Genomic DNA, 24,948 nt, shown 5'->3' on the forward strand with positions numbered 1-24,948 from the left:
GGCGGATCCAACGTGGTCGCCATCTGGTGGGTTAGACACTAGCAGGCGTGAGCAGCATGGAGAAACAGAGCAGACAGTTGGCCAGCAGCCTGCAAGTGCTTTCCCGTCTGTCAGTAGTACCCACCAGTCCAATGGTGAGCATCGACGTGCTAGAACAGGTCGCACCACTATTCCACATGCACGCACGTCCCCTGCATGGAATTATTTTACTGTTCCTGCAGAGAATGAATCCAGGGCAGTCTGTTTTGTGCGCCGTAAATCGGTGAGCAGAGGCAAATTGGGCAGCGGGTTCGGCACTTCAGGGCTGATAAGCCATCTGCGTGTCCACCACAGACGGGAGTTTGAATATGTAAAGAGTTACAATAAGATAGGTGGAGAAAAAAGCAGCAGCAACAGGCCCCTCCTCTTCTATTTCTAGTTGTCCTGTCCCTATCCAACCTGCTCAGTCCCATTCTACTTCTAATCCCTCTGCATGCCAGGCTGGAAGAGAGCTCCAGACCTCGGCAAGCACCTTATCATCACCCTTGTTGGTTTCCTCTGAATCACCACTGTTCCAACGTCAGGCCTCTGTGCCAGAAATGTTGCAGAGGAAGCGGATGCTCCCTGCAACTGATCCGTTTGTTGTCAAAAATAATGCGCTCCTGGCAAGGCTGTTGGGCCAACATTTGTTGCCCTACCAGTTTGTGGACTGTGCCCCCTTCCGCAGACTGATGAACAGTGTTGCTCCACAATGGCGCATCCCCAGCCGCCATTATTTTGCCAGGAGAGCTATCCCTGCCCTTCACCAGCACATTGTGGAGTATGTCGGCTGGTCTATGGATCACGCTGTCGGTGGCAAGATGCACTTCACTATGGATGGCTGGTGCAGCAGGCATGGGCAGGGAAAGTATCTAACTTTTACCGCCCATTGGGTCACCCTCCATGGTGCTGAGGAGGGTGCAAGATCTGGGTCATCTCAGCTGGTGGTGCCGCCACGTGGGTTAAAGGGGAGGCCTGCTCTACTTCCCTCTGCTTCCTGTTCTGTCCAAGGCCAGTCCACCGTTGCTGAGCCTCCCAGCAAGTGGTTCCGCTCCTACACTGGTCTGCAGCACCATCGATGCCAAGCAGTGCTGAAACTTGAATCCATGGACGAGGACAGGCAAACCGGTTCTGTAATTCTTGCAGCCTTACAGGATCAGATTCGGCAGTGGCTGACCCCCGGAAAACTGGAGACAGGTGTAGTGGTGTCTGATAATGGTGCCAACATGCTGGCCGCTATTTCTGAAGGTGGCTACACTCACTTACCTTGCTTGGCCCACGTCTTCAACCAGTGGCGTAGCTAAGGAGCTATGGGCCCGCTGCAAGTTTTACATGGGGCCCCCCAAGCACTCCATACATAACCATTGATACAGAGCACCAAAACCTGCCAAGGACAACTACAGTATCAGAGGTGCAAGTAGGGGATGGGAAACAGTTTATTTATGATTAATACTATTCAAAGCATCTATAGAAGTGATTATTACCAACATAGGGCCAATAGAGAGCTAATATTGTGCTTGAGGGGATGGGTCCCTTGGGGCCCCTCTGACCCAAAGGCCCCGATGCGGTTGCTACCTCTGCAACCCCTATTGCTACGCCACTGTCTTCAACCTCGTAGTCCAGAAGTTCTTACGCACTTTTGATGGGTTGAAGGACGCTGTGGCCTCAGCACGAAAAGTGACAGCCCACATCCATTGCTCTGCAACCGCCACTGTGGCCTTGAAACTGCTGCAGCGCCGCTATAGCCTGCCGCAGCACAGGCTTATTTCTGATTGTCCGACACGGTGGAACTCCACCCTCCACATGCTGGAGAGGTTGTGGGATCAGCGAATGGTGGTCAGGCTATACCTGTCTCAGACATCTTCCTCCAGAACAGGGCCACTGGACTACATTACTGGGGACCAGTGGCAGCTGATTGGACAGGTGTGTAAAGTCTTGGAGCTGTTTGAGCAGGCAACAAAATTGGTCAGTGAGGAGCACTGCAGCATATCAAGGGCTTGATTCATCATGCGGTGCTAACCTACTTAGCACGTCTAAAATCTTTAGGCGCGCTAACCAGGGTGCTAAGTCGGTTAGCACCGGTTTTCTCAATCAGATCGCGCACTAAGTATTGCGCGCTAAGTTACATAGGCTTTAATGGGCACTTAGCGCGGTGCGCCCTGCGCTCTGTGCAGTGCACGCGTAAAATTTTACGCGCATATAGTTTTTCGTGCGTAAAGTTTTGTGCGTGAAAAGCTGGTTTCACGTGCTAAGGGGGTTTTCACAGGCGTGCTACAGTTAGCACCGCTTTGTGAATCAAGCCCCAGAAGTGCTCCCTCTTGTCTTCATGCTGGACAAGGCTCTTGACAAACTGCTCAGACAGGAGGAGGAAGCCCTACTGAACAGTGATCAGTCAAGTGGGGGAGTGAGTGAGCATGCTCAAGTCCTGGATGAGGAGGCAGAGCTTGTGGAAGCGGAAGAGCCCATTGTCCGGGGGTGGGAAGAAGATTTCGATGTGGAGCTGGAGCATGACGACAGTTCTGACAGCCAGGAAGAGGTGATTAATGGCAGAAATCTCTTCCCTATGGCTGCGCATATGCTCCAGTGCCTCCATAAGGACCCCCGGATTAAAACTTTAAAATCAAGGCTCGACATGTGGGTGGCCACCATCTTAGATCCCCAGTGCAAGGGGAAAATTCAGCAGTTAATACCCCCCTCCCAAGCAGATGCCAGGATGAGCCACATTGGGTAGGATGAGCCACGTTGGATAGAAGATGCATTTCCTGCACCTGTATCCCAGGCCCAAGCTACCAAGCCTCATCATACTCAGCAAAAGTCTGGTGGTCCCCCTCCCAGTAGCAGCACCAATAGCCAATCTGTGAACCTGCTGAGTATGTTGAAGGAATTTTACCAGCCAATGCCAGATTCTTCCAATACTCTTTTTAGCAGCAGCACCACCAGCAGGCAAAGTAGTCACCGCCAGCGGCTGACCCATATGGTGAATGATTACTTGGGGTCGGCGAGTGCTCCAGACAATATGGAGAGTAATGATGACCCCATGGAGTATTGGACAAAACAACTGGATACCTGGCCTGAACTCGCTCAGTATGCACTGGAGGTTCTTGCATGCCCCACTGCAAGTGTTCTTTCTGAGCGAGGATTTAGTGCTGCAGGTGGGGTGGTCACCAACCAATGGACCCGTCTGTCCACAGAAAATGTGGACATACAAACATTCATAAAAATGAACGAGTCATGGATCAGTGATAATTACATGGCCCCTCTGAATGATTCATGATGAAGATTAGACAGACTAAATTAAAATGTTGCCGTTTTTCAAGCTTCAAATGGTCTCCCTCTCAAACTCTGCTGCCCATCACATATTTTTGCATTTTAAGATCACAAAAAATGCATCTTTTGCAGCTGTCCGATGTTATATTCTATCCTAACCCTATGCTTTTGGCCAATGACAACTCCTGCTGCTCCAAGAAAAAAATTGTAATGACTGCCGTGGAACCACCTCTAGGTCCCATGGCCTACGCCAACTCCTGCTGCTCCCCCAAAAAATTGTAATGACTGCTGTGAAACCACCTCTAGGTCCCATGGCCTACGACAACTCCTGCTGCTCCAAACAAAAATTGAAATGACTGCTGTGAAACCACCTCTAGATCCCATGGCCTATGACAACTCCTGCTGCTCCAAACAAAAATTGTAATGACTGCTGTGAAACCACCTCTAGATCCCATGGCCTATGACAACTCCTGCTGCTCCAAACAAAAATTGTAATGACTGACATGGAACCACCTCTAGGTCCCATGGCCTACGACAACTCCTGCTGCTCCAAAAAAAAATTGTAATCAGGATTGTGATTCAGCCACCACTAAAGCCAAAGTTATCAGCAGCACATTGGAAGTATTGTCTCACACTCACTAATGGATCAAACCCATAATCTTTAAGGGGAGTGCGACAGCTGAAAAGAGGGATGATGCCCTCTATGCAGTTTTCAACAATGGAGAAAGCTGGCACATCCAAAATCAACCTTTATTAGTTCCATGTAAAAATATGGCCAACATTTCGGAGCCGCGTAGGACCCCTTTATCAAGGCAATATCTGCTCTGAGGCAAAGATCTGTTCGCTGCTGTGCAAAAAATTCTGCATAGGAATTCGGGAGTCTGGCTCCTCTTAAACACTCACTGTCAGCGATGTGTATTCCTCAGCATTTGAATGCTGCTGACCTCAGATGAATACACATCGCTGACAGCGAGTGTGGCCACTATAGCCTATTTTTGATCACTTGTTTGACTACTATGTCATTTTAATGACATCTCAATAAAGAGCTGATTTTAAAAAATTTTTGTGGTGCCAGCCTTTCATGTATTTTGGATTGAGAGATCCTATTGTACTGGGATCTTAGGCTTAGGCACGCAGAAGTTCCTCTTTTTGGATGTGTGATCCACTCTACTCTTTGACGCCAAATATACAAGAAATAAATATTGGTAGAAAATATGGTGGGCAGAAAAGGGGGTGGAGGAATCACTTTTGTGCTAAGTTGTATGGCCCTGCAGCTGAGTACTCAGTCCACTGAGTACTACTCACGTCTCACTAAAAAAATCTTTAACCACTTGAGGACCATGGGCTTCAAACCCCCAGTGACCAGGTCATTTTTTACAATATAGGCCACTGCAGCTTTAAGGCCTCCTTAAAGCTGCAGTGGCCTATATTGTAAAAAATGACCTGGTCACTGGGGGTTTCAAGCCCATGGTCCTCAAGTGGTTGAAGATTTTTTTTAGTGAAACCTGAGTAGTACTCAGTGGACTGAGACTTAGAACTGTTAAGTGCTAAGCAGTATTGGTTGCTGACTGAGCAGCAGATGGTGCTAAACAGTAGTGAGAGTCATGTGAGTGCTATTTGGTACAGAGCACCATGTGAGTGCTGGGTACAGGCCAAGGGTGAGTACTGGGTGCATGTAGGTGCCATGGGTATGACATGAGTGGGTAGTGAGGGCCATGTGGGTTCTGGATGTGGATCATGGGTGGGTACTGGATGTCATATGGCTTCGGGCTATGGGTGGGTACTGGGTGCTATGTGGGTGAACACCATGGAAGCTTATTTGGTGCATAATGGCTAGGTACTGGGTGCCATGCAAGTACAGACCATGGTTGGGTACTGGGTGTGGGCCATAAAGGTTATTTGGTGCCATATGAGTGCTGCCATAGGTGGGTACTGGCTGCTGGGTGCTATATGGGAACACGTTGCTAGGTATTTGTGTACTAAATCCCATGTGGGGGTTGAGTGCTGGCTATGGGGGTCTTGGTGCCATGACAGTTGGTGTCTTGACATTACTGGGTGCCATGTTGGTACTGGTTATGAGGGGTATTGGCTGTCATGGGTGTTGAGTGCAAGTACTTGTTCTGGGTGCAGGTATCAGATATTGTGTGTGTGCTAGGTGTTTGTACTAGATGCCAAAAGGAGGCTGGTTGCAGTTGAAACTACCAGGTGCCATGTGAGTGCTGTGTGCAAACATTCAGTGCAATGATGGTTCTGGGTGTGAGTACTGGTTATCATGTAGGGCTTTGTGCAAATAGTGGGTGCCATGTGGAGGCTAAGAGCAGATGTAAGTACTGGGTGCCATGCCAGGGCTTGGTGCAATTACTGGGTATCATGTGGGTACAAGTACAAGGTGCTATGGGGAGAAGGAGTGTGGGTTCTGGCCTGGGTGGCATATAAGTAGGGGTAGGAGTGGGGCTACTGGCTTAGTGTAATGTGAGTGCAGTGCATAGGTGCTACAGGGGAGGCAGATGTCACTGTGGAAGCTGATTGAAGGGAGAAGTCACTGTGTATGCTGCAGATGGCTGAGGTCACTATGGTTGATGGGGACAGGAGAAGTCACTGTAGGAGCTGCTGGCGAGTGGTAAGTGTCACGGAAGAGCCGTGAGACCAGAAAACGCAATCGCAATCGGTTTCCTGTCGGGGGGGGGGGGGGCGTCTTCTTTTGGAAATCTTGCTTTCATAGCTGCTAGAGGAAGTCTGTTCATGAAGCCTTTTGCCTGTAAATTGTTAATTAGCCAGAGGTGTGAAACCCTAGCTGGAATCCTGGTGTAGAACTCAAAGGCTGTTCTAGCTGTTCACACTTAGATGATAATTAACACACCAAAAGGTGGCTTTCATCCAGGGGAAGCCAAAGGAAGCTAGCTCCACAGGGGTCCACTGAAGAACTCAGACACAGTGGCACCACTGGGGAACAGATTTAAATGCATGTGGTTTATGATTTCTGTCTGTTAAATGAAAACTGTGTAGAGCACAGCTATGAAATTCATTTAGTCCTATTCGTTAAAACCTGCCCAATGTGCTGATGCTAAAATTCATAACAATAACCCTTCCGGTTATTGGTATACGACCCTTCTCTGGGACACGACAGCCTAGCGCACTCATGCAAGATGTCATATTAATCGGTATTTTCTGACAATTATGAATCCGCTGTCCACCTAAATATGACATTTATCGCTTATAAGTTACAGTGTTTTACAATTTAAGCTCAAAATTCCCCTAGGAGGAGGTGGGCTGTCATTGGTGGGTGATTCAGAGTGGGGCAGACGTTGCCACACCCCCAAATCAGCTTCATCAAAAGCACATTGCCAGCAGGCGGACTTGAGTCCTCCATCTTAACATCATCTGGATTACAACTAGACCTGCTGCTGGGCAGAGGACCACCCAGCAGCCATCTTGGAACTGTAACATCTGCTTGCATTACAAAATATGCCTAAAGGCCTATGATTCTGAAACCAATGACTTTGCATTTCTTTTCCCAGAAAGGACATATTTCCACGACACTTTAGACACCCTTCTAAGGGTACAGCATTTACTATTAGAGAACACTATGATTGCAACTCTACGTTTGTGGTCTATCTACTTAAGTGCCCTTGTGGTCAAGCCTATGTGGGCAAAACCACAAAGGCTCTTAAGGTGAGACTCTCATCTCATAAGTCAGCCATTAGAAATGGTGATAACACTCAGGCTGTAGCTAGGCATTTCTTTGAGGCAGGTCATAATGTCTCACAGTTGAGAGTCCAAATAATTGATGGGCTTCCAATTGGGTGGGGAGGGGGGCGGGATCGGGATAAAGAGTTATCCAGACGTCAAGCGTTCTGGATTAAAAAACTGGGTGTTCTAGGTAATGGAGGTTTAAACCTGGATTATGATCTGTCTTTTTGCATCTGAAATTGTTAGTATTCATGTGGTATGTTTGTCTCTTTTTTGATTGCAGTCATTAATTTTATTTTTCATGTGGTAGAGGTGTGTGGTGTTTGAATCAATTTTTTTATAATGACACAGTGAGAGATGTGGTTATTACATGACATTCAATTTTTTTTCCCTATTTTTGGCTTACAGGATGCTGGATATGGGGAGAGCCTTTAGTCATCATATATGGTTGCTAGGGCAACCAATGTGAAGCGTTTTCTCTTAAGGAGGCTGGTCCTTCTATTTGCCAATTATGCAGGCTTCAGGACGCGTGAATGGCCTTTTGTGCTTATTTGCCCATTGGCCAACGCTCTGTTGCGTCATTTTGCACGCATTGTTTACTTTGTTCTGCAAGTGGCTGTGGATTGGCCGCCTTCCTGATGTGCCATGACGTACGCATCAGTCATTGGCCGGTCCGCATGTGTATGCGGATTGGTCATCGCTTCTCATGCGTCGTGTTGTACGCGTTGCCCATTGGCCAAGCCGCATGTGAATGCGGATTGGTTGCCGCTTGTGACGCGTCGTGACGTACGCGTAGTCCATTGGCCGAGACGCATGTTGATGCGGATTGGTCACCGTCCCGGGCTATGGGGCCTTTCATTGGCCGACATTTGCCACAGCGGATTGGCTGAAACTAGCGAGAACGTCGTTTTGATACTTTAGTCAACGCGGCTGGCTGGAGGCTCTTCCCCGTGTCTAGTTGTGAAATCAGGGAGACAGGAGAACAGTTTGTCTCCAGTAGATGAGATTTTTAAGCACTTTTAATCTCTTATATTCATATACAGTGGGAGTGGTTTGACCTAAAGGGGTGTGCTTTTTGGAGTATCACACAGTTCCCCATCAGGTCCCCATGCTGTTTATGCACTGTGATTGGTTGATTCAAACTCTGACCACTGATTGGTGCTGCTTTTGTATATAAGGAGGGGTGGAAGGTGAATGTTTGTATTGCAGTTTTGACAACTTGATAAAGAGCACGATGGCTCGAAACAGCGGTCTGTCGTTGTTATATCACTGCTGATTTTAACTGATGTGATCAATAAAGAGACGATTACTTTCATTGCTGGTGCCTGCTCCATGTGGATCTACTGAATAAACGGCTCCAGTGGTGTGGAACGCCATAAGCTTGGGCACACGCTTCTCTCTATTTGATGGGTGCTGATCCAAACCTTCTCTGTGTTTACTATGTCCTGGTAATTTAACGATATTGCGCCAGATTGGGAACCCGTTTCCCTGTGTTCTTTTCTCCACAAGTGTGACCAATAGTTTCTAATTTGCCTGCAAATGTATGATATGACACACCATCCCACAGAAATATGGAGCATCAGTAACATTCAAGAACTTCTGTGTTTTTGTGAAAAACATTAATTGCAAATAATTTAGCTTTGGTTCATCTTACAACTGTGGAAGAATTTGAGCTCAACATGAACCATACAAATAGCCAACTCATCACTCTAAATCAAGGCCAAAAAAAAAAAAATCATGTCTGACAAGGTTGCTGAAGAAGCAAGTTTTCAGATTAGGTAACAGATTTGTAAGGCTCTGATTTGCTGTTCATGATCATGTGCTAAAGCAGAGAATGATCACAGCTTATCATGCCTCCTCCTCTATTATTTACTTAAAAAAATTGTATAATTGACTGAAAACAAACAACGTATAGTTATGAAATAAGTATATTACAGCGTGTCTAGTACGATATTTTGTGGACTATACGAGGCTCTATCCTATAAGACACACCTAGGTTTAGAGGGCAAAACTTAGGGGATAAAAAATTACTTAAACTTGTGTGTCTATGGTGCTGGGGCATCTTATGGTCCTCCCCCAACCCCCCCCCCCCCCCCAGACTGTCTCCATTTACACTGTTCAGGTACACCACACACACAGCAACTTTCATTATGTCACTTTCATACCATGCAGCGGCTGCAGGCTGATGGTAGTCCTGATCAGACTGCTTCAAGGCTGACAAATCAGGGAGCAGCATGATGGTGAAGAGCCATGTGGTGGTGGCAGTGTCAGGGCTACAGGAGTGGCAGCAGGCAGCCCATGATTAATGCAGCAGGAGGGGAGTAGCAGCAGCACCCAGAGTTACGTGCATGGATCAGCTGTGGCGGCAGTGGCAGCTTGTGCTGTACACACCAGCTGGGGAACCTTGGCAGTGGCAGGAAGCTTGTGCCAACAGTTGTGTCTGGGTCCTTTGGCAGTGGCGGTAGGAGGCATGTGAGGAGGAAGACTGGTGGAGCCTATGCAGGAGCCACATGGTGTGCTGGGATCCTATGACGCTGAGCGAGTGCTGCTACACTGAAGCCTGAGGGAGACTGAGTGCTACCCATCGGACCAAAAATGGCGATACCAGCTATTGATTTGTAGCAGTGACCAATCGTATGTCAGTGGCTGTTGTTTCTTCGTTGTTTAAGGAACAACACCCACTGGCATCTGAGTATTTACTCCTACTGACCAGCAGGGCCGGCGCTACCATTAAGGCAAAGGAGGCAGCTGCCCCAGGGCCCCAGAGCTTGTAGGGGCCCCCAGTGGCTACAAGAGGAAAAAAAAAATTTCAAATCGGCCTTATAGTTTTTGAGAAAATCGATTTTAAAGTTTCAAAGGAAAAAAAAAACACATTTAAAAACCTGCCGACTTTAATGGTTAATAGCAAATCCACCTTAAATGCTAGAACCCCTAAATTTGCAGGATATGTTAAGGAGATCATTAGGAATAAGAGCAAAAAACAATTTTTCAAAAAGACCTTATAGTTTTTGAGAAAATCGATTTTAAAATTTAGAAGGAAAAAAGTATAGTTTTAAATGCGGTAAATGTAACTTTTAGTAGCAAACCTAACGGTAGTGTAATTTTACATGCCTCAAATGAAAGCGCAATAAATTTCCTGACGGGGTTTCCAGGGGGTCTATACGCAGCCGCAGCGCTTTGGCCAGGGATCGCTATACAGCCGCAATATGACTGTATGAAGATCCCTGGCATTTTTTCCTATTTTCCCAATTTTGTTTTATGTTTAGAGCGTGGGAATTTAAAAAAAAAAAATTATGTGGGGTCCCCCCTCCTGAAACTTTTTAACCCCTTGTCCCCCATGCAGGCTGGGATAGCCAGAATGTGGAGCTCTGATCGATTGGGACTTCACACCCTGACTATACCAGCTGCAAAAAAGGTCCCCTAATGCCGATTTTCGTTCCGGGGTATATGTTGTGGGGGCTCCCCAGGTTTATTTTGCCCTGGGGCCCCATTGTTGCTTAAACCGGCCCTGCTGACCAGTGCACTGATTGGCCCCAATGACAGTGCCATGGTCTCACCCACAGGATCGTCGGCACTAATTAAGAAGGATCCCTGGCCAAATTATCTGCAAGGCCTCCTTCTGGTTTCCTCACTGATCGGCGCCAGTATCGCTAATTTCGGTCTAATGGGCAGCACTCCCTCAGTCTGCCTCACCAGCACTTGCTCAGAGTCACAGAATCTCAGTTAAAGCAAAGCAGTAGGTGGCCATGACTGTGAGCTCAGGTCAGGTGGCAGCAGACCACTGCTGCAGTTACTTGAGGCATCTGTCCAAATTGTAGTATTCGGAATATAGGACGCACTGACCCTACCCCCCCCCCCCCACACACACACACACACACACACACACACACATTTTTGGCGGGGGGAAAGTGTGTTTTATATTTTGAAAAATCGAGCAGTTAAACACAAAGGGTATATTTACTAAATTACAGTAAAATTGCCATGTGCAACCCTAAAATAACATTGGTGTTGCTAGTGTACTGCACATTACGCTGTTTGTGTAGCGTATGTTTCACTAAGTATACATTATCTAGGTGCCATAAGTTGCATTAATTGTGCAACGCATGCTATGTCACGTCAGTGGCAAAGATACCAGTAAAATTGCAGTGTATCGTCTTCACGTGGCAATTTTAACGTCTTTTGGTGAATATGCTCCAAAGTGCTGTAACTCACACCAATACAAAGTCATCTTTTAATTGTTTGAATGCAGTACATTATTTTCTGCTATAAGCTGCTGCATTTTGCACAGTCATTGCATTTTGTATTTTTTTTTAAAGGCTATTTAATTAACTATTATTATTATTATTATTATTATTATTAATAATAAAATGAAAAGAAAAGACTGGGGATGATCCTGAATCATGGACTGGACTTTACAAAAAAACAACAACAGACGTGAAATACTTTAATAGCATATTTCCTGAAGGAAGCAACTTCTGTGTACACCATATTTTGCAGTACATGGTATTGTTAATGCATTTTCACAGAAAACATATGATTCAATATTCATTTCATCTGGTGAAAATATGATGTAACACATAGGATACAAAAGTAATGCTAGACGCATGTACATAATTAAGTATGTATACATACATCATTGACACAATGCAATACGCAAACAATTTCCTATACAGATTAGTTCTTCATAATAATGCAATCATGATTGAGGAGGTATAATACATGTACCCTACTATAGCTGTAGCATATATGTTATACCATCAATTTCTAAAAATGTGTAAGGGAAGCCTTGCTCTGACCTTTAACCTGGGTCCTTTAAAGCGGTTTTAAACCCTGACATAATATTCAATAAAAACATGTTTACCTACTTTTTATATGCCATACGGTTATCATATTTGCATTTGTGCATAAGTATTATTATTCATTTAGAAGTTATAGGTTTCCAAAAGTACAGTTTTTTGCTTTGTGAGCTGACTTTGCATTTTATTAATAACTGGTTTTATTCATTGCTGTTTTGCTTTCAGTGTCTCTCTGTCTCCAACAGCTTCTCCGTAGTCAGAAAATGGCCTCAATTCACTAAGATCATGCTGGAGATAATAAGGCAAGAGAAAACGTACCACCACACAGCACGAGAGTTATCTTATCTCTTCATTCCTTAAAAAGAATCTGTACTCTAAAATTCTTACAATAAAAAGCATACCATTCTATTCATTATTTTCTCCTGGGCCCCTCTGTGCTGTTTCTGCCACTCCCTGCTGACATCCTGGCTTGTAATTGCCAGTTTTAGGCAGTGTTTACAAACAAAAGACATTATGGCTGCTAACCAGAGTGTGATAGGCTCAGAGGAGAGCTTGGAGAGGGTGTGTGTAAAGCTTCTGCCTATCACAAGCAGTGCTGCACATTCCACACATTCCAGCCTGAGCCCGACAGAGCCAACAGAGGAAAGAAGATAAGATTTATTACAGAGACAGTGCAACTAGAAAAGGCTGCAGTATGCCAGAGCACATTAGAACAGGTATAGGAACTTATAGGACAGAAGAAATAAGGCTCAACATTTTGTTATAGAGTCTCTTTAAGTTACCTCCTCTGTAGTTTTCACACTCAGTTATTTAACAGCCTGTCTTTAACTTTAGAATTTTGGAGTTATTTTAAGGATTGAAGAGTTAACTTAAACACAGAAGAGTTAACTTTAGGTTTGCCTGAGGTAAAATGTTTTCTGAATAGTACATGCATCATCACCATGGTGATAACTATAGAAACATTTTTAAAGACAGGAGATAAGCTTAGTGAATTGAGGCCAATGTGTCACATTCCTCACTTGATACATTTAGGTAAACACAAGATAACATTATCTAAAGTTTCGGATGCGTCTGCATTTCACTGCACTGAACTTCCAGGCTCGGTGTGTAACCCTTTGAATGCTGGTCTAGTAAAAAAAAAAAATGCTGGTTGCATATAATATGCTGTAAATAATGTTTTAGAGCAAAGATGAAATGCAGAGTTATATTCCACTTTAATGCCACAATGAAGACTGATAAAAGGATAGTCAAATAGTGGCTGCATGAATGATAGCAGTTGAGTGCACACAACTGTAGACAAAACATTTGTAGTGCATCTCAAACTTGGATTTGTTACTAAATAAATGCACTGCAGTTGTATGCAAGTGGCTACAATTTTATCACTACCATTTCTGAAACCTTTTTAGCAAACCTTGCAGAGATTTTTTATAACTCAATGACCAAACCCAGAGTTGAAGACATTTCACACCTATTGACAAATGACCAGGCTAGATTGCAAAGATTTTCTCAACTATTTTTCAGTGGCTACTTTTGATTTGCTGCATTCTAATACTAATTTTTTGGTTCTGTTGTTGTGGGTTTGTGATGACTGAGTATTTCATCAGTGTTCCTTTTGCATCTTCCCTGTTCATCACCTAACCCTATTAAATTCTTAACAATAAGTCTATTCTTGATGCTTAAGTTAACCCTATCCTGCTCCCATAATGTTAACCCCTCCCAGATCCCTAACCCTAGCCTCCTCCCTTAATGTTATCTCTCCAATATGCTGCCTAACCCTAGCCTCATTTAATGTTGAAACTAGTCAGACACCTGATTCTATAACCTCCAGCCTTAATGTTAATTATTTCTTATGCCTAGCCTTAACCTCCCTCTTAATAGTAAACCCCTTCAGACTTAATAACTCACAACTTCAGCACCTCAAACACTTCCTACAATAATATTAACTAATATTAACCTTCTAACCCAAACAACTAATCCTATCCCCTATTTTCAACCTTCCTTCACCAATAACTTTAGCCAATACATATTTCAGTTTCAATGTTTAGCACCAGGTCCTTCCTCCAATAGCCAATAATTACATGTTACTAATAAAAAAACAATAATTTCTTCGATAGTGCCAGGAATATTCTGCAACTACTTTCATGACAGGGCCCTGCCGATAATACAATCCCACTGATAACGCTGTGCACAAAATGTGCATCACATATAGATAGCATTTGGCACAGGGCACCCCGTGTTTATGGCTACTCAATCTGAATCCAGCTGCTTCATCATTTATTTTCTCCAGTCTTCAAGAACCTAACTTAGGGACACAGTGTACATGAGTTTGCCTATAAGCCATAGACATAAATAACTCAAAATATTATGTATGTGCCATTGTTAATACTGTGTTACATCATTAAAGGAATCTGTTTGGTGATGGGTTATGCCTCCATAAACTGACATGACCATTGATTCAATTCCTTGACTTCAATGAATCAGTGTTATTGAAGTCAAACATTTAAATCAATGGTCATCATGACAGTCTGTGAAGGCATAACCCATCACCTAACAGATTTCTTTAATGATGTGACACAGATGGTAGGGCTTTCTTTTTACTAATAATTGTCAGTTATGGAGGGAAAAAAAGAAATGCTAGCAAACATTTTTGACTTAGGAATGTACAGTACTAACAACTCACACAAAAGCAGTTTTTTGGGGGGAGAAAACACCCCTTTTCCCCCTCTCAACAGACAAAACAGAATGGACAAATCAGAAACAGTCTAAACGTTCCTGGGTTTAACATTGGATCCGTCAACATGTCTGTTCCTCTGTTGTGAACCATTTAATGAAATGGACCAATTCAGGCTTTAATGTGGACCCAGCTTAATTCAATTGGTTCCAGTGAGTAATGCTTTCATATTTCCTTCTTCAGATTCAAAAGTGTATGCATTCCTCTTGAAATATGTATATCTAGCCGAAAGCATCAAAATGTTTACTAAGAAATTGAACCATTTTTAATGAGATTTGATTGCCTGCCCATTGGGCATGGAGGGAGATTATCAGGGCTGGTCCTAGACTTTTTGCTGCCTGAGGCAAACTTGTGAAGATGCCTCCCCCCCTCCCCTTCCCGATTTGCAATGATTGCACAACATCCAACAATTTACTCTGCTGCTCTCCTGCCTCCCCCCTCCTCACTCACTGTCAGACTCCTCACACAGCACAACAAGCTGCTTTTCCCCAATGATGACCTCTTCACCTTGCTCCCAGTACAAAAATGCTGCCCCTGTAATCTCTGCGCCTGATGCAAGTGTTTCACCTTGCTTCATGACAGAACTGGCCCTGGAGATTATGTCCCCCTAGATCCATTTTACTTTAATTTTCTATGCTCCTGTTTTCATTAGGTAGTCCTATGAGAAACATGACCTAGATGATAAGTAATCACTATGGAGCACTACAGAAATGTAACAATATATTTTCATATCTTGCTGAACCCAGAAAATAATTAAATAACTTTAATTCGGATTTAAGTTACAATAAGCTAACATATAGTATCTTAAAATAATAATAATTGGAAAAGGACATGCTTGCAAGCTGATTACATGCCTTCTCATTTTTCGTCACTATAAGCAACAATTAAAAATTATATTAAAATGATAAACATTATATTGAAGAGCGTAAACCAAAAGCCCCTAAAACTGAGCTGGTTGATAGAAACAGTTACATGTAGACGTTTCATGCATCTTGATTACACCTTTAGGCTAGCTACATTTTTGGTTCATTGAACTAGCCTACAGATCACCAACATTCAGGAGTTTGATTGTTTTTTGTTTCTTTTTTTGTTGTTTGTTTCTTTTTTTACTTTATTTTCCCAGAACAAATTAAAGCATGTCTCCCTAAGGCCTCGTTCACATCTGCTGCGCTGAAAAACGTGTTAAAGCGCAGGGTAAAAAACGCATGCGCTTGTGCGCGATTTAGTCCGCGTTTCTATGCGTTGCGCTGCGCTTCTTTAAAGCACGTTTTGCTTACTGTAGCAGCAGCAGTTGTCAATAAAACTTTGTTTTTGTATGTAAATGTATTTTTTTCTCCAATTAGGGGTAAAAAACGCATGCGCTTGTATGCGCTTGTACGCGCTTCTATGCGCTAAAAAAGCGGACCCATTCACTTGCATTGCTGTGCGCTTTCCAGCTCAGCGCACAGAAATGCATGCAACACTACGTTTCTGTAACGCTGCTCAGCGCAGCGCATAGATGTGAACCAGCTACATTTAGTTACATGGAAAAATGAATACCTTGCTGATCGCACAGGGCAGTGCGCTGTGGAAAGCGCACAGAAACGGCCCTGATGTGAACGAGGCCTAAGCAAGGGTCACCATACCCACTACACATTGTAATACTCTAACATTTAGGACATACAGTACAGTACAATTACTGTATACTGTAGAGCCCAATCATATTTGCATTACTTTGTTGACACTATGGCACACAATAGATATTTTATTTCCAGTCCTTCTCAATCATTAACATATGTACTAGCAAATTTATGGGGTCTACCATAGAGAATTGCTGTCTTTGTTGTAGATACAGCTACTCACTTAAGTTTCATGCAAGAGGGGTGCATTGATAGATGTATGTTATGTATCACACCTTGGTGCTTTCTTATGTATTAGAATGAAAGTAGATGAAAATACTAGACCCCAACTGATGATCATAAATCTCTTTTGTTTTAGATAGTGTTGAAAGAGGTTAAAACTTATCAAGGGTTCTTAATTCTGTGGCCCATATGCAATTCACGGTTTCTCCTGAGTTATCTCCTGGGAGATAATTTTTCATCTTGCATTTAAAATAATTTTTCAGCACTTTGCAATTGCAAAGTACCAAAAAGTCGGTAAAAGAGAACTATCAAAATTAATCGGACTATTTTCTTGCATGCTGGAGGCTTAAAAAGTATTTTATTGACAAGTTGTGAAAATATCACCAAGAAGAAAACTCAGGAGAAAAAAGTGAATTGCATATGGCCCTGTATGTGCTTGCATCAGGGAGAATTTTCCTCACTTTCTTCCTTTCCTGTTCACCACTTGATACATATTTTAAACCGGGACAGATATAGCAAAAATACAAGTTTTGGGGGGAAATAGAGAGGGGTTACAACCCAATAAAGATTTAATTACTGTTTCATTTTAAAACCATGGGCAGTAAGGGACACGGACAGCAGGGGGAATAAAGAAACTTCTGTTCAAAATATTCCAAGCTATTATTTATGGATTCTGGGCTTTTGCTCAATTCTGGGCCAACAAAAGTATATATATATATGTATATCATACCTTTTCAGATATAATGTAATATAACAGCATTACCTAACAATAAGATGCAAGTCAATAGGTCAGAATGTTCTCAGTAAAAATGAGATATCTGGCTTGCTAATAAACTCAGATGCGAATGTAATAAGGTTGATAATTCTTGTGTTTTGATTGAAGTGCCTGTCCATAATAACCTGTGTCCCATCTCCTTTTCCGGAGCTGTAAAATATAATTGCAAACTGTAAATAACACATCTCTATAAAGGCATCTATTATTTATGCAGAAAATTAAAAGTCAGTTGCAATAACTTTGTAACACAAAACTAGCAATAGCATGATATCTTACATGTAGCAATTGTGTACTTTAGAGCTACCAAATCATATTCAGCTTCAACTGTAGAAACTTTTCTAGTTCACCCATCACCGTCTTTCTTCCCTGTTACTGGCCCAATACCCTCCAACCCCCATCCCACCTTTCCCACTCCAGCACTTCCCTTCAATTTGTAAAATTAGAGCAGGGAAACAGTGTAACATGTACCTGCTCCAGCACCGGGTCAGTTTACTTTCCACTTCCCTGCAGTGACATATGATACTGCATACCTCTATATGACTCCTAAAGCATGACATGCAACAACACTTAGAAACCTTATGAATGTTGTACTGTATGAAGAATGCTGCATCCCAGCAGTAAAGAGGAGAGCAAACTGGCCTGGCACTGGAGCAGGTAAACTGCTTCACTGTGCTTCCCTGTAGTTTGGTACAGGAGTGCCACAGGATTCCCTTGTTGGGCAGGGGGTTTAAAACTGCACACACTTGCAATGGGAGGGGGTGGAGGTGATGGACGGGTCATGCTTGCTATGGGAGAAGGCAAAGGGTGTTACATTGGCTACACTTTTTGTTAGAGAGAGGGGAGTTATGCTGTCCATACTTGTTATGGTGGGTAGGGAAGTTATGCAGCCACTCTTGCAATGTCAGGGGTTGTTATGTTGCTCTAGGGATGCAAATTTTTATGCAAATATCTGCAGCTTGAAAATGGACTAATCAATTTAAATCTGGGTTTAAACTGATCAGTCCATTTATAAACTGCATATATTTGCATAATGCCTGAAGAATTTGCATCTTATTGATCATCCCTATGTTGCTCACACTTGGGGAAATGGTGGTAGCACTTGTTACGGGGACATGGAAATGGAGATTATATTTGCTGTGGGGGACAAGGGGTTAGGATGGCCACACAACAAGTTGTGATGGTTGGACACACTTGCTAGTGGCAGAATGGGGGTGGGGTTTCATTTGGCCATACTGGTAGATACAGGACTGGGGAATAACATGGTAATGTGAAACCTAGGGAGTAGGCCCCATTAAAGTTGTGTCTTGCATACAGTATTTGTAACAAGGTGTCAAAACATACCTTAAGCACTAAAACAATAGTGACCAATACGCTGTACAATAGCATACAGAGGAAGATGATGAAAAACACATATTCATAGCTCTGCGTCTGCGGTTCATTTGGTTCCAGTGATTGCGCACACTGTGAGGAAAGATCTGTCAAAATAAAAATATAATTACATTTAGAGACATGTGCAGTATACTATAGTTTTTATGTATTGTTTAAAACGAATGAATTGTAAAAAGTTCTAGGAGACCTGAAAAACGTTGGCTATGGTGTCTGCCATATTTATTTTAAATAAAATGCTATTTACCTGGCTGTGAAGGAAATGCTTTGTTTCATATACAATACGTAACTGATTTGCAAGAAGCATGTAGATGTAGGTTTTCTGACTGGACTGTGACAGCACACTGGTTTCAGGTGCATACAGTTATGGGTTTTGGTTAAAGCTGGATGAGGAGTTTTAGAAGTTTGATGAAATAAATAAAGATATCAGGTTTAATCTTTAGTCTCAATGGTGTGTATTCAGCAAATGTCGGGAAAACCGCTGTGCGCAGTGATCACGAAACAATTTTACCAGTACTACTAATAATGAGATGCACATTGCGCAAATAGCACAACCCACATTACCTAGGTAACCCGTATGTTACCAGGGTACTATGCACTATGCAGGTAGTGTAGCACACCGTACCTGGTAATGGACACATTAAATAGGTAATAGGTTGTGTTAATTGCACAATGTGCGCTACCTGCTTGTCGATAGTGCCAGTAAAATTGTAGTGCGCTCTCTACATTTGCTGAATACACCCCAAAGTCTCTTTGACAACACCATCTAGTAACAAGAAATATGTGCAAAAACCATTATACTACCGCCTGTTATTTCCGCATTGCATATTTATATACCAGCTCGTGCTATGAAAGTCAGCTGTTTTTAATGTTGACCTTTCACTCAGCATGCTTAGTACTCCTTGCTAGGCAACAAGGGATTCCCTATAGGTGCTCTGCTACTGGGATAAAACTGATCTGTAATGCTGGCTGTGGGTGTATATATATCTTCTTTACAGCAATATATGTTATGTAGGCCCTAAGCAATTTCAGGGCCTACATAACTTCCAGGAATTGTATTCATTAACCCTTTCCTGCAAAGTGGACATTTATAAATACCCTATTTGTACTCCTTTAGTGCAAATAGGATGTTAATATAACTCTGCAAATTCTATCAGAGTGCACATGCACGCACATTGCAGGCATGCACATGCATGCGCATGATTGTGCATGCAAGCATTTGTTCCCTTCAGCTCAGGGCATGAAGTGGTTAGTATAGCCCCGTCTAATGTGTTTTGCTAAAACTTTAAGCATGTACCCAAATTCAGAAAATAATCCAGCTTATGCTATACACAAGCCCTCAGATGTTTTAATACACTATAAAAAGATAATTTAGCAATCTTTATACAAGAAACTTCCACTGTGTTATGCAACTAACATAATACTTATAATAAAATGTACAGTTAAGGGCACAAGCTCTAGGGCAAAGTTCACATTTGCTAGACTATAAGTGCATAGACGCAAAATGATTGTCATCTAAAAGGATTGGGAATTAATACATTGGGCAGCTATTCAGGTGCCAAGCACTGTGCAGACACTTCACTCTGCTATACTGCTATAACAGAGAGATTTGTCTGTTGCTATGGGAAGTGGAGGAGAAGCAATGGCATGATGCACAACAGAGGTGCTTCCAGCGGGAAGGGTAATAAGGTAAACAATGTGCTTGGGGGTAGCTGTAGTTTAATGATCAGGTATTCTGGACCTTTAAACAAGAATCAGAATCAGAATCAGAATTCGGTTTATTCGCCGAGCACGACTGGGTTGTGGCCGGAATTGGGTTTGGCACAGGTAAACAGCTCATGAAACAATACTAATGTAGACAATACTAATAGGAAGATAATAAAAATACTAATAGGAAGATAAAAACAAGCTTAGGGAATACCAGTACACACACTCAATTCTAGGCCGTGGGGGCCATGAATGGCCACGTCGGTCATTTTTAATGTACATCTTTATGTTGCATATGATGTTACAAGTGCTGTAATCTAACAACAATATTATTGATTCGTTGAGCAATGTAATTGCAATGATAAAGAACTATTACACATAATAAAAATGCTGCTTTTCAAAACGTTATACCTTTCCCTAGATCATACCAAAATGACTGACCAAATACTCACCACTAACATAGATAAGAGTTGCAGTGCCTTCAGTGGTGCGATAAGGAGGTGGATACATGATCTCCATCTTGCAGGAATACAGTCCAGTGTCCTCTGTCTGGAGCCCAGATATTTGAAAAGTCACATTATATGGACTTGGTGTACCTACGCATTTGATTGTTTTGCCGCTCTTGGCTGATTTATATTCAGGAGAGAAGGACAAAACACATATTTCTGTTTCATGGTTGTCCATTTTCTTCAAAAGACTAAAGCGGATCTCCTCCTCCACGCCTTTTACTTTGTAGTCACAGACTAACGTGGCCTCTCCATGTCTGCTTGCCACAACAACAGCTGGCTGGATCACAAGATTACCTGTGAATCAGTCATTTAATCAGATTACCATTAAAACTTTGCAGCACATAGATTTCTAAAAGTCTAACCTCTAATTCGTCTAATCGTTACTTCTTCACAACAACCAGTGCTTGAAAAAATAATGGCTCAAGAATAAGCATGGGAATTTTATATTCTTCCATACTACAAGATCCACCAATTTTATAGAATGCATTTAGATTGGATTGTAAATGATGAGTAAATTATTATGTGGAGCATTAAAATTAAATTTTGCAAAGATTGTATTATATTTTACTGCTATGGTATCCAATACTATCTAAGCACTACAGTATTTGCAAAATGCATGAAATCAAAGACAATGAAATAAATTGTTGCAATATTACAATATATATATATATGTACGTCTGTGTGTGTAAGAGACAAAGACTATGAGGCCATACGATTACTCCACCTACCTCTTGATGCACTGATATGCAAGTAGATGATTCCAATCAGCACTGGAATATACATTGTGGTCCAGAGGTGATTTCCAGAGTTCTATTGATTTTAAGATCAGGTTCAGGTATACTGTTTATTTATAACCATATGCCAGTTTAGAAGCTCTTTATTTATCTCTTGGTTCTTCAGGAACTCTGTTCATAAATGTCTGTAAAATCGCTAACCTCTGCATTAAATAAGTTTAACGAGTGCCACCAGGAAACCACCGTTGAGGGTAATGTGACTTTGAAATAATGTTTCAGGTCACACAGAGATGACATATATAACCTGCAAATCACAGACCTTAACCTGATGTACTCATTGTTAAATGTTTTGGATTTACAAGAAAGGAAACAGTGGGTTGGAGACGTTACGTAAAGATTACCACATTAAGAGCTGAGAAACTATTCATGACCAAAACAAGCCTATATGAAAATGGAAAAAAAATTTCATGGGACCTGTTATTTGTTTTTTATTCTAGGAACCCTTTATAATATCCATGTTAATACTGCCTTGTATTTTAAATAAATGTACTGGTAATACCCCTACCCTAAGGAATACAGGTAAAGAACAAACCAAGTCACTGTAATATCTTGTGAAAAGCCTCTGAACTATGCAATAATTTGTTAAATCTGCAGATATGTCTTTCTTATTTTTACTATGACATTACACAGTTATGGCCATTATCATTGCAGGGTAGCACCGTTTTTATAATCTTACTGCTTGCATTGTTCACAGCAAATCATTAATAGTTACATAGTTATTTGGGTTGAAAAAAGACATATGTCCATAGACTTCAACCAGAAAATGAAGTACAAGACTAGCGTGCACCCTCACATATCCCTGTTGATCCAGAGGAAGGTGAAAAACCCTTACAAGGCATGGTCCAATTAGCCCCAAAGGGAAAAAAATCCTTCCCGACTCCAGATGGCAATCAGAGAAAACCCCGGGATCAACATCACCTGGAATTACCTAGTAGAGATGGCCCGAATGGTTCGCCGGCAAACTGATTCACGCGAACATCCGTGGTTCGCGTTTGCGGTGAACCGCGAACTATATGCGAGTTCAACCTGCCCCCTATACTACATCATTAGCCTAAACTTTGACCCTCTACATCACAGTCAGCAGACACATGGTAGCCAATCAGGCTGCACTCCCTCCTGGAGCAAACCCCCCTTACCCCCCCCCCCTCCCCCCGCCTGTATAAAAGCAGCAGCTTCAGCCATTTCCTCACTCTGTGTGCTGCGTGGTTAGTGAGAGAAGGGAGAGAGGTTGCTGCACAGATTAGGGAATGCTTAGTTAGGCTCTTGTTAGGTAGAGTTGGGCCGAACGGTTCGCCTGCGAACGGTTCCATGCGAACTTCAGTGGTTTGCGTTCGCGTCCCGCAGGCGAACCTTTGCGGAAGTTCGGTTCGCCCCATAATGCACATGGAGGGTCAACTTTGACCCTCTACATCACAGTCAGCAGGCCCAGTGTAGCCAATTAGGCTACACTAGCCCCTGGAGCCCCACCCCCCCTTATATAAGGCAGGCAGCGGCGGCCATTACGGCCACTCGTGTGCCTGCATTAGTCAGAGTAGGGCGAGCTGCTGCAGACTGTCTCTCAGGGAAAGATTAGTTAGGCTTAGCTTGTTCCTGTCTGGCTGCATACCTGTTCTGTGAACCCACCACTGCATACCTGTGCTGTGAACCCACCACTGCATACCTGTGCTGTGAACCCACCACTGCATACCTGTTCTGTTCAGTGGACCCGCCACTGTATACCTGTTCATTGAACCCACCACTGCATACCTGTGCTGTGAACCCACCACTGCATACCTGTGCTGTGAACCCACCACTGCATACCTGTGCTGTGAACCCACCACTGCATACCTGTTCTGTTCAGTGGACCCGCCACTGCATACCTGTTCTGTTTAGTGAACCGCCACTGTATACCTGTTCTGTTTAGTGAACCCGCCACTGCATACCTGTTCTGTTCAGTGGACCCACCGCATCAGTGCGCATACCTGTGCAGTTAAGTGAACCCGCCACTGCATACCTGTTCTGTTCAGTGGACCCGCCACTGCATACCTGTTCTGTTTAGTGAACCCGCCACTGCATACCTGTTCTGTTCAGTGGACCCGCCACTGCATACCTGTTCTGTTCAGTGAACCCACCGCATCAGTGCGCATACCTGTGCAGTTAAGTGAACCCGCCACTGCATACCTGTTCTGTTCAGTGAACCGCCACTGTATACCTGTTCTGTTTAGTGAACCCGCCACTGCATACCTGTTCTGTTCAGTGGACCCGCCACTGCATACCTGTTCTGTTCAGTGAACCCACCGCATCAGTGCGCATACCTGTGCAGTTAAGTGAACCCGCCACTGCATACCTGTTCTGTTCAGTGGACCCGCCACTGCATACCTGTTCTGTTTAGTGAACCGCCACTGTATACCTGTTCTGTTTAGTGAACCGCCACTGTATACCTGTTCTGTTTAGTGAACCCGCCACTGCATACCTGTTCTGTTCAGTGGACCCACCGCATCAGTGCGCATACCTGTGCAGTTAAGTGAACCCGCCACTGCATACCTGTTCTGTTCAGTGGACCCGCCACTGCATACCTGTTCTGTTTAGTGAACCCGCCACTGCATACCTGTTCTGTTCAGTGGACCCGCCACTGCATACCTGTTCTGTTCAGTGAACCCACCGCATCAGTGCGCATACCTGTGCAGTTAAGTGAACCCGCCACTGCATACCTGTTCTGTTCAGTGAACCGCCACTGTATACCTGTTCTGTTTAGTGAACCCGCCACTGCATACCTGTTCTGTTCAGTGGACCCGCCACTGCATACCTGTTCTGTTCAGTGAACCCACCGCATCAGTGCGCATACCTGTGCAGTTAAGTGAACCCGCCACTGCATACCTGTTCTGTTCAGTGGACCCGCCACTGCATACCTGTTCTGTTTAGTGAACCGCCACTGTATACCTGTTCTGTTTAGTGAACCCGCCACTGCATACCTGTTCTGTTCAGTGAACCCACCGCATCAGTGCGCATACCTGTGCAGTTAAGTGAACCCGCCACTGCATACCTGTTCTGTTCAGTGGACCCGCCACTGCATACCTGTTCTGTTTAGTGAACCGCCACTGTATACCTGTTCTGTTTAGTGAACCCGCCACTGCATACCTGTTCTGTTCAGTGGACCCGCCACTGCATACCTGTTCTGTTTAGTGAACCCGCCACTGCATACCTGTTCTGTTCAGTGGACCCGCCACTGCATACCTGTTCTGTTTAGTGAACCCACCACTGCATACCTGTTCTGTTCAGTGGACCCGCCACTGTATACCTGTTCATTGAACCCACCACTGCATACCTGTGCTGTGAACCCACCACTGCATACCTGTGCTGTGAACCCACCACTGCATACCTGTGCTGTGAACCCACCACTGCATACCTGTGCTGTGAACCCACCACTGCATACCTGTTCTGTTCAGTGGACCCGC

At 43.6% G+C, this 24,948-nt stretch overlaps 1 protein-coding gene across 1 annotated transcript; it reads right to left on the reverse strand.

Annotated features, from left to right (window-relative positions):
* Positions 1 to 16,883: 16,883 nt before the first annotated feature.
* Positions 16,884 to 21,509, reverse strand: LOC137525746 (cytotoxic T-lymphocyte protein 4-like). The gene is made up of 4 exons (XM_068246931.1): positions 21,449 to 21,509; positions 20,664 to 21,014; positions 18,460 to 18,593; positions 16,884 to 17,268 (listed from the first exon to the last, which is right to left on the reverse strand). Exons 1-4 carry the CDS (start codon positions 21,501 to 21,503, stop codon positions 17,179 to 17,181), a joined length of 630 nt encoding a protein of 209 aa, XP_068103032.1. The 5' UTR covers positions 21,504 to 21,509; the 3' UTR covers positions 16,884 to 17,178.
* Positions 21,510 to 24,948: the final 3,439 nt, after the last annotated feature.

Source organism: Hyperolius riggenbachi, chromosome 7 (assembly GCF_040937935.1).
Source record: "Hyperolius riggenbachi isolate aHypRig1 chromosome 7, aHypRig1.pri, whole genome shotgun sequence".
Lineage (NCBI taxonomy): Eukaryota > Metazoa > Chordata > Amphibia > Anura > Hyperoliidae > Hyperolius > Hyperolius riggenbachi.